Source organism: Hemiscyllium ocellatum, chromosome 12, assembly GCF_020745735.1.
Source record: "Hemiscyllium ocellatum isolate sHemOce1 chromosome 12, sHemOce1.pat.X.cur, whole genome shotgun sequence".
NCBI classification, from domain to species: domain Eukaryota; kingdom Metazoa; phylum Chordata; class Chondrichthyes; order Orectolobiformes; family Hemiscylliidae; genus Hemiscyllium; species Hemiscyllium ocellatum.
Window position 1 is genome coordinate 88,748,050 of NC_083412.1, and position 21,534 is coordinate 88,769,583.

General features: G+C 39.8%; 1 protein-coding gene across 4 annotated transcripts in view; it reads left to right on the forward strand.

Annotated features, from left to right (window-relative positions):
* appa (amyloid beta (A4) precursor protein a) overlaps positions 1-21,534 on the forward strand; it is a 178,665-nt gene that overhangs the window by 23,966 nt on the left and 133,165 nt on the right. For all 4 annotated transcript variants that reach the window (XM_060833843.1, XM_060833841.1, XM_060833842.1 and 1 more), the window contains exon 2: positions 20,801-20,971. In XM_060833843.1, coding sequence (XP_060689826.1) covers positions 20,801-20,971 — 171 coding nt within the window. The remainder of the gene's footprint in view (positions 1-20,800; positions 20,972-21,534) is intronic.

Genomic DNA, 21,534 nt, shown 5'->3' on the forward strand with positions numbered 1-21,534 from the left:
TATTATTTAAAAACAAAGGTCCAAAAGTTCAAGGCTATGAATAAAAGGAATACATTTTACAAATAATGTCTCCCAGAATTTAGTCATCTTTTAAACTGGACTCATTAAAAGTCAGCTAATTTATTAAGAAATGAGTCAAGGTGACTGTCATTTCATCCTTGAAACTCTTTCAACTTTCAGGGAAAGGATGAGTTTATAATTAAATACAGCATTATTAATGTATTGATCTATTAAACTAAAACACTGCTCTGTGAAATGTAAATCTTAGGAGCATGCTAACATTTGCATAAGAAACTTTAAAATTTCTGCCTGAGCTCATTCCGATCATTTACTTTGTAAACAGTTCTATTGCTTCACTGTTCAAATTTACACAACTAGATATACTATGCAAGTAATAACTGATCATAGAACATAAACATGCTCATCTGTTCATATTGGCTATTAAGGAAAGAAGGCATTTGTACTTTTGAAAAGGAAAATAAGACTATTAACGTAAATTCTTTAGTCAGTTTTTAAAAGCGGATTCAATAACAGAGACTTGGAGGCTCATATATACAATTCTTGAACAGTGGAAGATCAACCTGTTAGGAAACCTTACAGGACTTTTTTCCAATAAAAAAGAGACACTGACCAAATTCTGATAGTCATAATTGGCTCACATAAATTCTTTAGTGTACAAAGATCTGAAAATGATGGACATGTAAAGATCACTCAATCCATTGCAGCTTGGAGTATCGTGGGACACTTTGTATAACTCCTACAGCCAGGTAATCTCCTAGAGTAGGGACATAAACATAGCCAATTCAGTGTGAACAGCACTCAAATTTGTTTTAAACTGCTTCATCAGAAGCAACCCAATACATTAATTATTATGTATTTCAAAGCCCTTTTCTTTGTTTAGTTCTGGTCAGTATATTGAGTATCTCCAAATTTTACTGGAAGAGTTGAAATATTATTTTCCTGTTCCTATAGTTTTATGCTTTCTTGAGTCACTGCATCACATAATTTTTGAAATTTTTCAGTGATCGTATATGTATCCCTGTACATTTCTGTTGCCTTCCAGGGACAGACTGATGAGCGCTCTTGTCAAACAAGACCACTTGTAAAACATCAAATTGATTTATTTTATGTGAGATGTGCAACTGAGCAACAAGATTTATGTACATCATTCTCACAAAATCAAAAGTAATAAATGATGCAGCATTTTAACTTGGCAGGGGCCTTTCTTTGCAAGTCAGAGTTGACAGTTGTCACTAATCTTAATAGAGACAGAGACTTCTCCACCTGTCTTGCTGCAGTAGACTTGGATCTATTGAATTTTTAAAATTCCTAATATATGGAAAGGGAGAGAATACCTGAAAATGGCCCAGCTGTCTCCCCACATGGTGCTAGTGGTTTCACTGGTCAACAGATTCCTACTGCACACAGTGATTCAAACCCAGCCAATATTATGTGATCTTTCTTATATATGCTAATGAACCCCCTCTGTTGTCTGAAATTGATGTTTACAAAGAATGTACACATTCTGTTAATTACTTCAACTGATGCCTTAACTGATCCAGCCAGTGGTCAGATAACTTGCGCGTTGTTGCTACTTAATTCCATGAGTTGATTGTAATTTTACAGCAAGGTCTTAAAACAAATTACCCTGTTTTCCTTTCTGGACCAGACATAAGTCTTTGTGTGTGTGTGTGTGTGTGTGTGTGTGTGTGTATACATACACACACACACACACACACACACACACACACACACACACACACGTGTGGTTATTTGCATTTACGTTTGCAGCATAATAGCTACACAAACTTAGCACCTTCTACATATAGCAATGTACACAAAGGTATTCTGAATGGTGATAAAGCCACTGTGCCATTATATGGCATCCTATATGGACATCAGCAAAAGAGATATGAAGATGATGGACTGACATCTAGGAGGAAGTCACTGCTAGCTGTAACCTCGTGGAGATTGACTGACCGGAAGGGAATTGAAAGAGTCGAGCATAAATGAAAACCTTAGCTGGCTAAGGAACCACTCAGAGAAATTTGCAGGTGATGTACACCTGCCAGACCCCCTGTCTTTTCAGCAAAAGCAACAAAGACTGTTTGCCAGAATGGGCTCTTGAGCCATATTTGGTGATGTTTAACAGAATTGACTATAATGTGCAAACGTGTTAGAAACAGAATGTATTTACTCTGAGCTAAGACATCACTGCAGAAGTTCCTTAGGGTAGTGTACTGGGCCCAGCCACCTTCACCTGCCTCATCTCCTGCACTGATCAGAATTGAAGATGATTGTACAATTTTCAACACCATTCCCAAATCTTTGAATACTGAAGAAGGCTAAGTCCAAATGCAGCAAGATGGGATAACATTCAGGCTTGGGCTAACAAGTGTCAAGTAAGATTCGCACAACACAACTACCAGGCAATGACCATCTCCAACATGAGTGATTCCAATTATCACTGTTCAATATTGAATGGTATCAACACTGTTGAATATCTGACTATAATTTTACTCATTTCTGTCAAAATCTTTAGGCCTATGACTTGCATGATAATGAGTTGTATTTTTTAATGTCTGTGTGCATCACTGATTATCATTCTCTTTTTGTTTAAATCAGAATCAATATATCTGAAAACTTGTCTTAATTTATAGAATTGCCCATAATCAAAATTTGAGCAATAGACTACAGTCTAAAACATTGATAGGCATATGTACTCACTTGTTAGCATTTAAAATAAATTTTAATGGCAGTTGCTTCATCTTGACAATTATTCTTTCTCTGCAGCACTGGAAAGCTGGTCCAGTAACACTTATGCATTTCTTTGGAAACCTGTTAAAAATAGTAATGAGTCTAAGTTATTGAACACTTCAGCACTGGTAATGCAGTGTGGTGCCTTGTACATCTTGCCAGCCACCCTGTCTTAGATTCAAAGAAAATTGCACACCTGAAGCAATTCTGGATTGTTGATATGGGACTCTATTGGGTTGGGATACCTGGTCGTCATGGATGAGTTGAACCAAAGGGTCTGTTTCCATGCTGTACATCTCGATGGCTCTATGTCCCGAGCTTTACCAAATTAGGATCCTTCAGGTTCATTACTTGAAGCAAGTCTACCTTGGCGTCTTCACCAGATTCCAAGCAGGTGATTTTCTTATGGGAAAGCATCTTGTAGTGAAAGCATTTGGATGGGAGAAATTCTAATCATATGGAATTTAGTCCTTCGACTCTAGGACAGTCAGAGCAGTTATCCATGAATATGGGGATCTTGTGTTTCTGGAATTGTACAAAGCAGTCAAGTAGCTGAACTCATGAAGTTAAAATTGTTAACAAACTGAGAATGCTGGAGAAACTCAGCATGTCTCGCAAAATCGGTGGAGTGAAATAGAGTTAACGTTTCGAGTCTGGTACGATCTCGGAGTGCTGTGTTAACTTTTTGTTTCAAACCTTCAGCATCCATAGTATTTCGTATTCAAGGAAAAGTTATTGATATCTTATATACCTTTTGATTTGTTTCATGCCTGACTGGCAAGCGGTTGATAAGGTTAAATCACCTTGGATTTTTAAAAATTTGCCAGTGAGTAACAAGTCATATTTTTCAATTCCAGACATGTTTAAAGTGAAATGTGATCTTTGGATTGCTTACCACTGACTGCAGCTTGGTCTTTAGCATGCTAAATTTTACCTGGTGTGCATTTGTTTCAGCTATATTGAAGTTGGGAATGTGTTCTTGATAATCTTAAGTCAGTCATCCAGATTTGAAGTATCTGTAAGCAAATCTTCCCCAAATAGTCACTTGTAGACAAGGTTATGTTACGGTAATCAGTCATTGTTATGATAAAGTCGGCTACATTCATTTTCTTTTGAACAGCTCTCAGCTTTCTCATGATCTTTTGTTAATGCAATGTTTGGGTCATTTATAATTGTATCATTACACCAAGTGAAGAGCACCTTCTCCAATCCTCTGTATCTGCACACATTCCATTCTTGAGACTCCCCACAAATGATAAAATTTACAAGTGTGGTTAACATTGCTGTCTCACAGTGTTAAGGTCACAGGTTCAATTCCAGCCTTGGGCGACTTTGTGGAGTTCGCACATTCTCCCTGTGTCTGCGTGGGTTTCCTACGGGTGCTCCAGTTTCTTCCCACAGTCCAAAGATGTGCACGTCAGATGAATTGGCCATGCTAAATTGCCCATAGTGTTAGGTGCATTAGTCAGGGGGAAATGAATCTGGGTGGTTTGCTCTTTAAAAAGGCCGGTGGCTCATTGGTCTCTGGGTATAATGCTTTGGTTCTCCAACTACACCTACTTGCAAAAGATTCCTGGTTCAAATCCAGGACGAGCCCACATTTCTGGGGTGGCTCAGTGGTTAGCACTGCTGCCTCACAACACCAGGGTCCCAGGTTTAATTCCAGCCTTGAGTGACTGTGTGGAGTTTGCACATTTTCCCCATGTCTGCATGGGTTTTCTCCAGGTCCTCCGGTTTTGTCCCACAGCCCAAAGATGTGCAGCTCAAGTGAATTGGCCATGCTAAACTGCCCATTGTATTAAGTGCATTAGTCAGAGGGAAATGGGTCTGGGTGGGTTACTCTTCGGAGAGTCAGTGTGGACTTGTTGGGCTGAAGGGCCTGTTTCCACACTGTAGGTAACCTAATCGAATTAATTTAGCTCAAAGTGAAGACATTAGGGTAGAAGACAACTTCTCAATGTTAAGAATGCGAAGACAAAGACAAAGAGAATACCAGATCAGGACTTCATGTGTGGTCAATAGAAACAGGATTGAAAAAAGTGGCTAGCCCTGAATCAACATTCTGGGGTTTATCATTTTCCAGGAAATGAACTGGACTAGCCAGAAAACACTGGCAGCAAGGTATATCAGTTACTGGAAATTCAATTTTGAGCAATTCATCTCATAGCTCCTCAAAGCCTCTCTACAACTCATAAGTTAGGAGGGTGATAGAATACTCTCCACTTATTGGACCTGCACTCATTCAAAAACACACAAAACTTGTCACCACACTGGAGAAAGCAACTACTCGAATGGCATCCAATTCAACACCTTCATCATGCTCTTCCCCATCACCAATGCACAGTTGCAGAAATTTTGCAACAAGATGCCAAGGCTTTTTAGATGGCTTCATTCAAACTCAATGTTTCTGCCACCTAGAAGGATAGAGGTGTCAGATACATTTGGAAAGGCAAGGACTGATTATGGATAGTCAACATGGCTTTATGTGTGAGAAATCATGTCTCACAAACTTGATTGAGTTTTTTGAAGACGTAACAAAGAGGATTGAAGAGGGCAGGGTGGTTAATGTGATCTATATGGACTTCAGTAAGGCGTTCGACAAGGTTCCTCATGGGAGACTGGTTAGCAAGATTAAATCTCATGGAATACAGGGAGAACTAGAGATTTGGACACAGAACTGGCTCAAAGGTAGAAGACAGGGTTGTGGTGGAGGGTTGTTTTTCAGACTGGAGGACTGACCAGTGGAATGTCACAAGTATCGGTGTTGGGTCTACTACTTTTCATCATTCATATAAATGATTTGGATGTGAGCATAAGAGATATAGGTAGTACATATGCAGATGACACCAAAATTGGAAGTGTAGTGGACAGTGAAGAAGGTTACCTTGTTAAAGTACAGATTTGAGACTGCCCAGGGAATCTCTTGTGGACTCAACCTGTAAGCCCCTCTTGGTTCATCCCGGAGATTGTATTCTTTGATAGTCTGGAATAAAAAAAACCTCTTACAAACATTTTGGTTATCTCGTTTATTTACCAGTAGCATCACTGTTGCAACATAACACTGATACCAAAAGCTAAACTAACTAGATTCTAATAACCAGGAGAGTAGGAGATCGCTTGTCCTTTAAGAGCCCTCGCAGGCTGCTCTGTCTTACTGTCACAAACAGGCTTCTTTTATACAAAAAATTTACAAAATACACTATGTTCTTAATTAAACAGATAACAGTGAAACACAATTCCTAAGGAGGAGAAGTTAACTGATAGGTCTGTGTGCGCTTGGCTAATCACTCCTGCAGGCCTTGAGCTATCCGTCAGGTGGGCAAAACAAATCCAGCCAAGTTAGGCGTCTGCTGGCAGGATAAGTTCCTATCACAGAGGAGTACCAGCCTAAATTAAGTGGGAGATGTCATGAGGTAACCTTGCACAGCTTGCAAGACAGAATCAATTGTTTATAAAATGGCTCCTTAGTAAGGAGGGCAAACTTTTGACCAAAAAATGGCTTCCAGACACATTGTGCCAAAATCTCTTCAATGTTAGGTTTAGAACAATTTTTAAGCTAGGAGCAGACTCCTTTTTATCTTAAGCACTGAAACATTCTGTACCTGAGGCTGAGCTGTTAGCGTAAGGTTGCATTTAAACTGATTTATTTGTCTCGAATTAAACATGCTTTCTTTTCAAGGTTGTGATTCAAATTCAAGTAAAACATCACATCTGACCAGTTATAACTGACAGTGGGGGAGTCCTGGTCCGTAAAAACAGCAAGTAAATTAAAGCTTCATCAATATTATCTTTTATAAAGTTTTCATTTTATAACCAGTAATGGCTACTGAAAATCATCATAAAGTCCGAAAATGCAATTAAATTCAATCCACAGCAAGTAAGCACAAAGAGTTAATTTTCTGGCTTTGGCAGTCCCAGCACTAAAACGGTCTTTCTTCACCCTGCCTCCCTCCCTCTCTCCCCCTACTTTCTCTCCCCTCCACTTCTCTCTGCCCCCCCCCCCCCCCCTTCTCTCTCCCACTTTCCCCTCCCCCACCCCGGCCCTCAACATTGGCCCCTCAGACCCTTTCGTTGTCATGGAATTAGTTTAATGCAAACATTTTAGGACCATTTATACAAATGACAAGAATCAGATGATTTGTTTTGAGCACAAGCTGCTGCTAGCAGTGTGCAATCTCTTTTCTAAAAAAATTGGACATTATTATATAATGAGGAAATGGGTACCTGTCAGCAATTACTTACAGTTACTGTGACATACTTAATTCCAAACTGCCTGAGTGCTCCACTCATTGACATTCTGTTCTGTATCTGCCATGGTAAGTGAGTAAGTGTGCTGCTGAAAATGCGATGCAATATAATGACAGCGTTGAGGAAATAAATCCTGAGCTTTCTTTAAAGTTCTGCTTATTTCATTGGAAACTTTTGTTTTAAGTTAAAATTGACATGTTGAAAATAGGTCAAATAGCATTTAAGGACAAAGAAATGTTTAACCTTTCAAGAAACATCGGCTGTCAGATGTTTGTATTGAACAGCTTTCTAACGAGCACAGAATCACTGAAAAGAAACTGATCTTTTTGCTGCTTCTGGTTACATTGCTGAGTCCAAGTCAATATAGTAATATTTCAGTTTAATAATTATACGCCAGTACATGTGGTTCCTTATGCTGGACAAATATTTGTCAGTGTATCGTCAGCATATCCTTGAAAGCTTCTTGCATTAGTAACCTAATTTTACTGTTTTATTTTACATATTGCATCCTGTGGCAATGATAGCTTTTGGCTTCAGGTCTATTACAACTAGGGTGACAGTTAAAAAATCTTTCAACACCAGGTTATAGTCCAACAGGCTTATTTTGAAGCAATAGCTTTCAGAGTACTGCTCCTTCATCAGGTGGTTGTGGAGTATAAGATCGGTAAGACATAGAATTTACAGTGTGAATCAACTGAGATTATATATTGAAAAGGACATGGATTGTTTGTTAAGTCTCTCATCTGTTAGAATGACCATGCTGGTTTCAGGTCTTTCATATGTTAATCCCAGAACTTTTTTTAGATTATATTCTCAAGTTCTCAAATGAACTTTAACACTAGGTGCCGTGTCAACCCGATAATGTATTGAAGGTGTGAGGTTCTCTGCGCGAGGCTGTCTGTGCCCCAATATTCAGACTGATTGTATTTCCAAAAAGGATTTAGACAACCTTGTATGCATTCATTCAGTTTTTGAGCAAAATAAAATTTAATTCTGAAACTACAAATTCTCCCCACAAACTTGTGTGTGGGTGGGGGAGGGGGCGGTGGTGGGGTGGATGGGGTCTAGGAGCATCCATAAGAAAGTATGTATATGTGAGCGTGTAAAGGGGTATACGTCTGTGAAGAGGGTGTGTATGTGTGAGCATGTGAGAGAGAGCTTGTGTGTGAGAGAGGGTCTGTAGGAGTGTGTGAGAGAGAGTGTGTGTGTGTGTGGTCATCTCTAGTGTGACATGAAAGCAAGGTCCCGGTTGAGGCCATCCCCATGGGTACCGAACTTAGTTACCAACCTCTGCTCGGCCATTTTGCGTTGTTGCCTGTCCTGAAATCTTCCTTGGAGGATGGTCACCTGAAGGTCCGAGGTCTAACTTCCCGGAATGCTGAGGTGCTGTCCGACTAGAGGAAACACTTGTCTATTCATTGTTGTGTGGTGTCCATTCATCTGTTGCCATGGCCTCAGCTAGGTCTCATCAATGTACTATGCCTCAGGTTATTCTTGCCATCAGCATATGAGATGAATAACGTTGGCCGAGTCACATGAGTACCTGCTGCTGTTCGAAGTTCAGCTTCGTTTGTGGGTATACAGAAGCAATCATCCCAATACCCACAAACAAAGCTGTATTCAGGCATTATTTCAATGAGCCACCACACACTGCAGCACCAAGGAGCTACAAAGAGCAGAAGAAAATTACCTAGATAGTGTTTTCAAGAAGAATGGGTATCCAATAAACACAGTCTGCCGATTTCTCAGCAACAAACCAAAACAAGCAGACAAAATGTGCCCAGAAACCCTAGCCGCTTTACATCAAAGACAAGTCTGAAATGAGAGTCAGACTGTTCAGACCTCTTGGCATCATAGTCGCCCACCAACAAACTCAAATAGCAGCTAATGAACTTAAAAGACCCGGTACAGACAACAAGCAAAACAAACGTCATTTACTAAATACCTTGCAAGGACTGAAACAAAAACTACATTGGACAAACAGGCATACAACTAGCCACCAGGAACATGAACACTAACTAGCAACAAAAAGGCATGAACCACTATCACTAGTATCCTTAAATACAGATGAGGAAGAACAGCACTTTGACTGGGACAACACATCCATCTTGGAACAAAATAAACAGACACACACGAGAATTCCTAGAAGCATGGCATTCCAACCGGAACTCTATCAACAAACACCGATGTGGACTCCCATCTACCACCCTCTGAGAAAAAGCACCGGAAATTACATCGTCAAATGCCCAAAGAAACTTAAACACGTAAGTAGAAAGCAGGACGCAATGCCAGCACTTCACTGGAGGCTCACTGATGTTACCTAGTATGGTGACGAGACGCCTGAAACTGAAACTGAACCTTCCAGCTCAGCAAGCAAACGCGCATCCGTTCATCTGTGCGTGTGGAGCAGCATTTCACTTAGGTTTTCCAATAATGATCTGAGTCTAAAAGACTACAGAAAATATGGGTTGGAGAATGGGAAGTAGCTCACTAGTGTGCAGTGCTGATGCTTATTTGCACGTAACTTACTTGTCTTTGTTAACTGTGATGGGGCAGTAGGAAGAGTGGATAGCTGTTACTTTCAAGCCCTCCACTGAAGTGTAGATTTTGTATGCATGCCTCCTACACAACAAACATTCTTCATCTACTTTTTAATTGTAGGATTTAAATCATAAGGTTTATAAAGCATTGACTTATTACTTGTTGAAAGTAGCAGTCCACATCATGATTATAGTTGTGCGGTCACTCTGAATATTGCTTTGAAGATGCAGTGCCTGAAAATCCCATGTAAGTAATTAGATTAGATTCCCTACAGTATGGAAACAGGTCCTTCTGGCTAACAAGTCCATACCGACCCTCCGAAGAGTAACCCACCCAAACCCATTTCCCTCTGACTAATGCACCTAACACTATGGGCAATTTAGCATGGCCAATTCACCTGACCTGCACATTTTTTTGTGCTTGGAGGAGAAAACCAGAGCACCCGGACAAAACCCACACAGATACCGGGAGAATGTGCAAACTCCACACAGACAGTCAACTGAGGCTGGAATCGAACCCGGGACCCTGACGCTGTGAGGCAACATGCTAACCACTGAGCCACTGTGCCACCACTAATGACCTAAAAGAGAGAATGAATCTGATTATATTCAAATAAAGGCAAACTAATGCCAATACTGGAGATCTGAAATTTAAAAAGAGCTGGAGAAACTGAGCCGATTTGGCAGCATTTGTGTAAAAAGAGCCAGATTACCATTTCACATCCCATTTTATTATTCATGTTCCACTTGAAAAGCTAACCTTATTTTATCCATGCTCTTTGTAAAGTTTATTGTAAAAAGCCAATTGTTTTCATGCAATCCCACGTGCTGTCTCTCGAGGTCCAACAATACCAGCCACTTTCAGAACCGTTAACTATGCCTTTCTTTTTTAAAACCTACGAAGCCATTTCATAGCATGGATAACTGAATAGTGATAATTAGATCGAGAGAAGAAACACTGATGTTTTTTCCAGTGTCAATTTGAAATGGTTTCTTCTCTGAATCTCCGGGGTCAAGCCACACTAGAGCCTTGAGCAATAAAATTTTGGCTGACACTTCAGCTGTCAAATTTAACAAAGCAAAGCCATGTCTTGCACCCATGGATAATTATAAAAGATTCCATCACACTATTTCAAAGTGCAACAGAATGATCTATTAAGTCCTGACATTTATGTCCCAGGATGGTATGGTAGCACAGTGTTCTTGCAGTGCCAGGGACCCAGGTTTGATTCCAGCCTTGCATGACTGTGTGGAATTTGAACATTCTGTGTCAGTTCGGGTTTCCGCCGGGTGCTCTGGTTCTTCCCACAGTCCAAAGATGTGCAGCCTAGTTGGATTGGCCATTAAGTGGATTTGCCATGGTAAATGTCAGGTTATAGGGTAGGGTGGCGGTTGGTTCCGAGTGTGTTGCTCTTCGAAGGGTCGGTGCAGACATGGTGGGCTGAATTGTCTCTATCAACACAGTAGGGACACTATGATTCAGTATTCATCCCTCAATTAGCATTACAAAGATTTCTGGTCAATATCACATTGGGTATGGGAGTTTGTTGAGTCTATGTTGACTGCCATATTACACAGAAACTACCTTCAAACCTCAGATTTTTATCTCAAATGTTTTGAGATGTTCGGTCATAGTAAGTGCTATTTAGGTGCAAGCCTTTTTATTGTAGCCCAGTAATTGTAATAATTATTATAATAACTGCTGAAATAGTTTGATTATTTTGGCTCAGAGTAGAAATTCCTGTTTTGGCATTAATATAATTTGCAAGGATAAATCCATAACCAGCAGTTTTCCCTGTTCATTGACTTCTTTGGCCTCCCTGCCTGATAAGAGGAAAAACTTTGTCAATGTTGTGTTTTTCAATTGTTGATTTATTTATGCAAAAAATTAATTTGAAAAGCTTGCATAGGGAGGGGCCATTTTTGAATAGAGTAGTTGTTTTAACTTCTCAGTGTGGAAATATTGGATCACTGCAGTTTTTATCCAAAGCCCTATTGTAATAAATTATATCAGCGTATAATTGCTGGTGATTAGAATCGTCCATCATGTTGATGATTAAAACAGGTCAGCTCACTTGGTACAGAAGTTCTGTGCACTTTATTCTCATAGATAAATTGGCAAATATGATTTTGCTCGAGCACATTTTGATTTGATCCCAAAATTTTTGCCCTATGCAGTTTTTTAAATTCATTTTTGGGCTGTGGGCATTGCTAGCTGGGCCAGCATTTACTGCCTGTCTCTAGCTGCCCTTGAGAAGGTGTTAGTGAGCTGTCTTCCTGAACTGCTGCAGTCCACCTGTTGTAGGTTGACCCACGGTGCCATTAGGTAGGGAATTCTAGGATTTTAATCCAGTGACAGTGAAGGAGCAGTGATATATTTCCAAGTCAGGATGGTGGGTGTGGCTTGGAGGGAAGCTTGAAGGTAGTGGTGTTTCCACGAAGCTGCTGCCCTTACCCTTCTGGATGGAAGTGGCCGTGGGTTTAGAAGGTGCTATCTGAGGATCTTTGATGAATTTCTGCAGTGCATCTTGTAGATAGCGGTTTTGTGTACATCAGTGGTGGAGGGAGTCGATGCTTGTGGATGTAGTATCAATCAAGTGGACTACTTGCATTATTGTATAATTGGTCAGTGCATTGGTTCAAACACTAACTAGTGAAATGTCATACCTATGCTATCCATTGATGGCTAGCCTCATTCCTGATGAAGGGCTTTTGCCTGAAACATCAATTTTCCTGTTCCTCGGATGCTTCCTGACCTGCTGTGCTTTTACGGCACCACTCTAATCTAGAGTCTGATCTCCAGCATCTGCAGTCCTCACTTTCGCCTACCCTATAACATCTGTCTGTTCTATATGGTTCAGTTGATTAGTAAAGCATTATGAGCTTGAATAATTTCTGACCCTGGTTAAAGACTGGGTTGGATTTTCCAAGTATTGCCAATTTAATACAAATTGCCACTGTATCTATCCCTTTTTATGAAACAATGGGGTCTGTGTTTCTGAAGGAGATTTCTTTAGGTGAAGGCAAAACACCTCTTCTTGGCACAAACAAGCTTCCCTATTTGAAATATAAAGGCTGAGAATCACTCTCTGCCACTTTTGATAGCTGCTGTCAAGCATTAAATACATAAGGCAAGGATAGGGTGCCAAGTGAGTAGAGAGATAAGGTACCAGGTGAGTTGGGTGTCATTGATTGGTGCAGTGGAGGGATGGGTGGCAACAGATTGGGTCCAGGTTGAATGTGGAACAGGCAGGTTGTTTGGCATAGAATTGGACTGCATTGTCAAATCCTGCATGCAGAGGGGCAGAGATGTCTCCTCAGAATCTGGGCTAAGCAAGACCTATTTGTGGATTTAGAAGACAAATATTTGGTAAGTTAAATAGCTATTTAGAAGTTAAGACTATGTTTTTAATAATCTCACTTTTCCTGAGTAGCTATTTACTTAACTTGATTGTAACCTTCCACGTTCTCCAATTTAAATGATGCTTTTGGAGCAAAGAGGGATTGTTAAGTGAAATCTTAAATTTCCCAGACTATTTCTTCAGAGTATACTCCAATGGGGATTCCACAGGGTTTGCATATACAACTCCCATCGACCCTGGAATGCCAACTTGCCATTGGAAAATCCTAAGTTTTTACATAGACTGCAACTGATCTGGACTCCCATCACCTCCATCTTCAAGTTGTAACTTATCCCTGGCTGCAGTTTCAAAAATCTGCAACACCCATGGGAGTATGCCGATAATGGATTAAGCGAGTGACAATATGTGTTGAAAGCAGGATGGATATGACTCATTTGTTCATTAAGATATTCCAGAAATTATGAAATAAAAACTTTGGAACAGGTTTCAACATTTCCTATATTTTAGAGACAGATATTCACTCCTGACACTGGGCGCATGAAAGATTTATCTGCCCTGAGGATATTCAAAGTGGATAATGATGAATTTCCTCCTGGCCTTCGCAACAAGTACAGGCAAGGAAACCTGATTATCCCCTTCTCCCTGTCACCCTCCCAATTAGCTGCCTTCAGTGTCACTAGGTCAAAATCATGAAACTCCCTCACTAATGGCTAGGTGGACGCCAAATGGACTGTAGCAGTTCATGAACCCAGTTTATCACCACCACCTTGAAGGCAACTCAGGATGGGCAATAAATGCTTGCCCAGCCAGCAATCTTCACATCCCATGAGTGAAAAGAAATTAAAGATAGCAATTCAAGATGGGGCATCCATGAGGCACTCAGAGCCATTAGCAGCAGAATTGTATTCAGCCCACAGTCTGTAACCTTACAGCTTGGTATATCATTTTAGCACCTTTAATCTGAATTATAAATTGATCAGTTTATTTTACACAGCCATTTTAAAACAGTTAATCGTGGTTTAGCAGTTCACAGCTGTTGTTTATTTGGAAAGAAAAAGTTTAGATTTCAGTGGCCCTTTTTATGTTGCCTGGATTCTACCAAGAGCTTTGCACCAATGAATTGCTTCACTGTAATAAAACACAACACAAACCACTCAGCTGGTCAGTCAGCATCTATGGAGAAAGGAACAGCACTGACGTTTTGAGTTTTTGATCATCAGAGCATTACTGTGCCACGCAAGCAATACACTAAATTCAGTTTTCTTCCTGAAGCATTTGTATATCTCTGGAAGGATTAGGGTATGATGGTCTAATTTTAGCAATATAAACTGTGGGTCGTCTGAACTACATTTGTGCTAAACAAGTAGCAATATGAAAAGTAGCTTATTTAGCATTGTAACATTTGGATTGTCAGTAATTTTTTCTTACCTTAAGAATTTGGTCCTCAACACTTCAGAGTTTAATTCTTCTTTGTTTGCTTTCAAAATAGTTGGCACTTGGCATAGTAAATTTAGGTGGAGGCCATTATGATTTAGGATATGCTGCCTGCAGGGGTGTTGGAAGCAGATTTAGTGTCAACTCTCAAAGCTTAAAATAGACAAATTATTCGAAGAGGAGAAAGTGAGGACTGCAGATGCTGGAGTTCAGAGTTGAGAGTGTGATGATGAAAAAGCACAGCAGATCAGGCAGCAGGAGCAGAAGAATCGACGTTTCAAGCATAAGCCCTTCATCAGGAATGAAGCTTGTGGGCCGAGGGCTGAGAGATAAATGGGAAGGGGGGTGGGCTGGGGGTAAGGTAGCTGCGAATGTGATAGGTAGATGAAGATGTGGGGGTGGGGAAGTGATAGGTCGAGAAGGAGGATGAAGCGGATAGGTGGGAAGGAAGATGGACAGGTCAAGAGAGCATTGCCAAGTTGGAGACTTGGAACTGGAATAAGGTGGGGGTAGGGAAAACAAGGAAACTGGTGAAATCCATGTTTCTCCTGTGTGGTTGGAGGCTCCCAAGGCAGAAGATTCCCAGCTACATTCTCCCGAGCCCCCCCCCCATCTCCCACTTATCTCTCAGCACCCCCCTCCCCCGGCCCACAAACCTCAGCGTTGATACTCCTGATCCTTGGATGCTGCCTGACCTGGTGTGCTTTTCCAGTGCCACAAATTCTTCAAAGAGAAAAACATGCAGAGCTACCGTGGAAAAGCAAAAGGAGTCAGGTTAATTGGGAAGCTTTTTCAAAAAGTTGGAACAGTAGTGGTGGGGCAAATGACTGTCTTCTATTGTTGGCGCTATGAAAATTTAATTTAACAATTCACACCAACTCATTCGATTTGCTTCTGAAATCATAATTAAAACCAGGCTTGGTCATTAGAATTGTAACATTCATATGCCCTTCTAACTACTTCTGGTCCAATTGTGTAATATTTGAAGGAAGAGTTTCCCTTTCAATGTGAGGGCCCACCTTCTCATTCAGATAGGAACTCTTAATTCTTTCATTTTACACTCATTTGGAGTGAAAGCCAGATAATGATATTAATTTCCTACAATGATGCCCATGGTTAAAAATAGCTTAATTGTCTGCAAAACACTTTAAGCCATCCTAAGGTTATGAGAAGAGCTGTAAAAATGTGAGATCTTTCCACCTGTCAAGCTTGTACTTCTTTTAAGACGATGTGTAATCTGTCCATGCAGGGAGGCTAAAAGGGTTACCATGTTAATGAAGCTTGCCCCCAAAGGCTGGTAAATATTTCTTGGGATGCAGTGCTCCAAATGATGTTCAGTCACAGCTGTAATGTAACTTTGAATCCTTTGTATTTTCGATATCTTTGAGATTAAAAGACAAAAATCCATGAATCTTTTTTCAATCTTATAGAATTGTAATTTTTCAGAATCTCTAACTTTTCATGACTCTTGTATCTGTTCCAGCTCAATGACTTTATGCCATTTAGGAAGTGCACTATTTTTCTTGAGTTCAAAGGGAGTGAACTCATACTTTCCCACATTAAACACTACAGGCTATGATTTTGCCCAATCATTTAATTTTACGATTTCTTTTCTGCTTCAAGGAGATCAATTCCTGTTCTTCTGTCCTAGAAATCTTCCTGTAAATCTTTTCCACACCAAAGTTTGCACATCTTTTCAACTTGTGATCACAGTTTGACCTATCCCTCCAGTTGAGGTCAAATGAGTATTTCATGAAGGTTCATCTTTACTTTATTTCCTTTGTACTTCAAAGCTATGGTTCCTTGTTTTGTCCACGTCTTTTAAAAAGAGGGTGAAAAACTGAGGCCATGGTACACATTTTTGAGAGACCCCATTAGTTCCCAATTAGATAATTGCTTTCCAAAGCTATTATCTCTTAATTATCCCCCCAACCCGAGTGAATTTTCTATCCAAGCCAACAATGCTGCATCCAAACTCTTCTCTCTTTGTTAAATGTCTCGTGTTGAACATTGTTAAAATTATTCTGAAAATCATTTTAAAAATCATTTTGCATTATTCCTCCTTACTGACACTCAGTTACCTTCTGTGCTGGATATTTCTATTCTATGGTCTTGAATTTTCTTAAATTAATGTCTGTTCATAATTTAAAAATGCTTTGAATCTGGTAGTGTTGTCATTCTGACCACTTCCATGCTGGAATCATGGTTTGCCCAAAAGGCCTGTAGTGATGATGCAAATACACTTCAGTTTCTTACTTTACATAAGGAATTAACATGAAGATACAATGAGGTCACCCATGAAGGACTTTTCTCTGTCACAACCTCTCTCTTCACCGAAGGAGTGAGACTTTCAGGTTAAACCATCGCCAGTCATTTCTCTGATGAGGGAGCAGTTCTATGAGCTGATAAGACAATGGTGACTAACTTCAATTGTAGTAAAAAAATGGACTATGAATATTTAGCCTTCTTCATTTGACTTTAATATTTGAGATGCTCTGATTTGAAAAGGGCATTGCTGACCTGAAATACACTCTGATCCCCACACGCATCCAGAAAATCCACATGGAATATGCAAAGCTATCGGTATCAAAATTATCATTTAATTGAGGCATTGAAATTCATTGAAACCATTTCTTGGTTTGCATGCACTTGCATAATACCATTGCATTCAAGGTTTGTGTAAAGATTTGTAGCTTGGATGCCGGCTGTTGTAATTATGGGCATGTTCGCCAAGCTGGGAAGTCGATTTGCAGATGTTTCATCCCCCTATGCTTTGGAGCCTCCTGTGAAGCACTGCTGTCTTCTGGAATTGATTTGGTTCCGTTCCTGCTGCTTCTGGTTGCCGGTTCTGGTTGTTTGTTGTAGTGGCTGGTATATTGGGTCTAGGTCTGTGTGCTTGTTGATTGAGTCTGTAGATAAATCCCATGCTTCGAGAAATTCTCTGGCTATCCTCTGTTTAGTTTGTCCTATGTTTGTTGTATTGTCCCAGTTGAATTTGTGGTCCTTGTCATCTATGTGTGTGCTACTAGGGGCAGCTGGTCGAGGCCTTTAGTGGCTAGTTGGTGTTCGTGGATGCGGATTGCTAGTTGTCTGCCTGTTTGTCCTATGTAGTGTTATGTGCAGTCTTTGCATGGGATCTTGTAAATTACATTTGTCTTGCACATGATGGGTATAGGGTCCTTTGTTCTGGTGAGCCGTTGTTTGAACATGGCTGTCGGTTTATGGGCTGTCATGAATCCCAGTGGTCGGAGAAGTCTGACTGTCAGTCTGAGATGTGTTTTATGTAAGGTAACATGGCTAGTGAATTAGATTATGGCATATCCTCATTGCGCTGTTTGTCTGTTAGGCATCTGCGGATGACATTGCAGGGATGTCCGTTCTTGGTGAATACTCATTAGAGGCATACTTGTTCTCTTGGTAGGTTGGGAGTTCCGCAATGTGTTGTAGCCCTTCTGAACAAGGTCCTAATCTAGCTTCTCTTGTGTGTGTTTGGCTGGTTGCTGTTGTAGCGCAGGATCTTGTTAGTTGGTGCGGATTTTCTGTACTTTTTTTGTGGTGCATTCGCTGTTCTGTATTCTTTCTATCATCACATCCAGGAATGGAAGTTGACTGTTGGTTTCCTCCTCTCCTGTAAATCTGATCCCTGTGAGCATGGTGTTGACAACCTTCATATGTTGGGAGCAAAGCTAGCCTGTAATATCCAGCTTAGAAACTAGCAACACAGACACCGAAATCCGCAAAGGAGTGCTATTTGAACAAATGCCTTTGAGTCATGAGAGAGAAAGCAAAATAACATAAATAATACTGAAAGCTCTTCTTGCTGTCATGCTCTCTGAGGTCTTGCTGTCTGTTACAACTGCCAAAATCCTGGTGAAAAATAACTGAAAAATCACTATTCACTAAGAAATCAAGGCTATCTGCAAGTGTCCATTCTTCCTGAGGAAACAGGACAAGGTACATAGTTGATATACAACTTCCTCAGAATTCAATGCATCTCCAGAACTTGAAACTCCAATTGATTTTTCTTTCCTATATATGTATTAAGCACCCTACCTTCCCATTTCTTTGTAAATTTATTTCTGATTTTTGTGTGTATTTGTAGCATTTTTTTTATTTTGCTGTAATAAGTAATCCACTCCTCCTTTCATTTGAGAACTTTGAATAGGCTTCTTTGTTTTGATCTGTTTAACAATATTTTAATAAATTAAAGTGATAGCTGTATGCTTAAAAAAAAAAGTTAAATTGTTGTGACCAACCGAAGTGGTGTTAAAAATGAGAAGTTAATCTGCCCTCTCCAATTGGAAGGAAATCAGAGTTAACATTTCAGGTCAAATTACCCTTCCTCAGTTCTGATTTCTTGCCACAGATGCTGCCAGACCTGAGGTTTTCTGGCAATTTGTATTGTACACTATTTGAGGCTCCTTCCTTTCATCAGCTGATCATCCCATTGGATGCAAGTTTGGGTTATTACAATTGTGTGATAAACCTGTAATAATGAGAGTCTGTGATTCTTGCTGTTATGTAATCATACAGAATAAATCCAATATATTTTCCGATGGGTACCCTATTAAATAAAGCCCAGTACAGAGAGGAATCTGATGTCCCAGTGAGCAAAAAAACTACATAAGTGTTTCCTCTCTGTAAAACGTTTTCAAGCTGGATATTACAGGCTAGCTTTGCTCCCAACATATGAAGGTTGTCAACACCATGCTCACAGGGATCAGATTTACAGGAGAGGAGGAAACCAACAATCAACTTCCATTCCTGGATGTGATAATAGAAAGAATACAGAACAGCGAATGCACCACAAAAAAAGTACAGAAAATCCACACCAACTAACAAGATCCTGCACTACAACAGCAACCAGCCAAACACACACAAGCGAAGCTACATTAGGACCTTGTTCAGAGACCTTGTTGTCTCTAATTTACAGTATCTACACATTTCTTTTGGTTTTTAATCCTTTTCAATTGGTCATAGGAATGAGACCTTGGATGAGAGTAAAGTTATGCCTTCAAACCCGTTTATTGTTCAGATGGAATGAGAGTCCGTAGGAGTGGGAGGGAGGAAAATAACATGAGACTAGAGCAACTTTTCCTTACCTTGAAAAATAACACCGCAGGCCATTATAAAACTGGTGGATGGCCAAAATTGCTTTCCCTTCGTGTGCTTTGTGGTCCGTTTTACAGAGAGGAAACACTTATGTAGTTTTTTTGCTCACTGGACGGTCAGATTCCTCTCTGTACTGGGCTTTATTTAATAGGGTACCCATTGGAAAATATATTAGATTTATTCTGTATGATTACATAACAGCAAGAATCACAGACTCTCATTATTACAGGTTTTTCACACAATTGTAATAAACCAAACTTGCATCCAAAGGGATGATCAGCTGATGAAAGGAAGGAGCCTCAAATAGTGTAAAATAACAAATTGTCCCCAAGATAGATAAATGATCTGCAAATTGAATGTGGCAATATAAACCTGTACCACCTTGCATTGACAAGCTTTGCAGCCTGTATTTACCTAACTACTGTTTTCAGTTTTGAGCCAGTGAAAATAAATTTGTAGCAATTAACTGGATGTTTTTGAAGTTGACTTCTAATTCTTCATTTTTCTGTACCAGTTAGACTACAGCTCTCGCTGACTTAAAAGCCCTAAAGTCCAGATGACTTTCTGAAACATAATGACCTCCTAAGACAATTGGATAATGAAAGGTTGGACTGCAGTGGTTCAAGAGGATGACTGACCAGCATCTTTTCAAAGACAGTTCGGGGTGAACGACAGATGTTGGCCATTGCTAGCAATGCTCACAACCCATAAATAAATTTTGAAAACTGGAAGAATTGTGGATGCTGTAAATCAGAAACAAAATTTGAAGTTGCTGGCAAAGCAGCATCTATGAAGAGAAATCAGAGTTAACATTTTGGGTCCAGTGACCTTTCCTCGGAGTTATTACTTTTTAAAAGATCCTGTGGTCACATGATGTGGTATAACTGACTATAGCCATTTGAATGGATATGTCACCTTGTACATAAATCCTAGATTAAATCTTTCTTAATATTTGTTTTCAATGTTTTTTAAAACTACATCAGGTTCAATCTGCTTTCTTGAATGCTAACAAGTTTGACCTAAAATGATTTTAAAACTAGGGTCACTTGCCATTTTCCGGCAACGATTTAAATAACTAATTAAAGCTAAATTAGGGTGCGCTCCTTCATCAAAACTTCATGGAATTCTAAAATGGCAATCCAGTTGATTTGTTACTCATAAGCACTGTCTTGGCTTTTTAATATTCCAGTATGAATGTTTCCAGACAGGCCCAGGGTATCAAATTTGGCGATAGTTTTGCTTTAAGAACAATGTTGTTCTGTCTTTATACTGCTTAGCAAAATCTTTTGACACACTACATAATTTAGTTCATGCTTTTTTAGTAACTGAAATGATTCTGTTTACCAGGTGCCAACTGATGGAGGTACTGGATTGTTGGCAGCAGAACCCCAAATCGCCATGTTCTGCGGCAAACTAAATATGCACATGAATGTACAGAGTGGCAAGTGGGTGTCTGATCCGTCTGGAACAAACAGCTGCTTTGCAACTAAAGAAGGAATTCTGCAGTACTGTCAAGAGGTAAATACTCAGTTGGAATTTTTTTTTGTCTCTGTTACACAGTTTAAAATGTTTGCTGTATATAATCTGGTTAATTAGATGCTAATATTTGTTATGAAAATAGAATGTGCTAGAGCTATAGCAAATTGATTTGCTGGCACTGCAATGATTTTGGTAATCATTCCTTGTATTTGGACCAAATTAATTTAATGCTTGTATACATTATTCTTTATCAATACAGAAATGGAGTAAGTGAATTGTCCTATGTGATTTTGTTTCTTACCATTCTAATTGGAAGTACAGGTGCCATTAGCCAGAGCAACAGTTCATTGCTGCTACTTGTCCTTTAAAAGATGTCAATGGACCTTTTCTTGAATGGTACAGTGGGTTTGTATTGAAGGTAATCTAAGTATTAGGATTTTGACCCAGTGAAAACAAAGTAACAGCAATCCGTTTCCAAGTTGAGGTGGTGTGTAAATTAGAGGACATGATATTCAATTGTACCTGTTTTCCCTTTATAGGCTTTTCCTGGCTTTGGTGAATTTTCTGCTGTGCGTTTGTTTTGATAGTACACCTCACTGTAA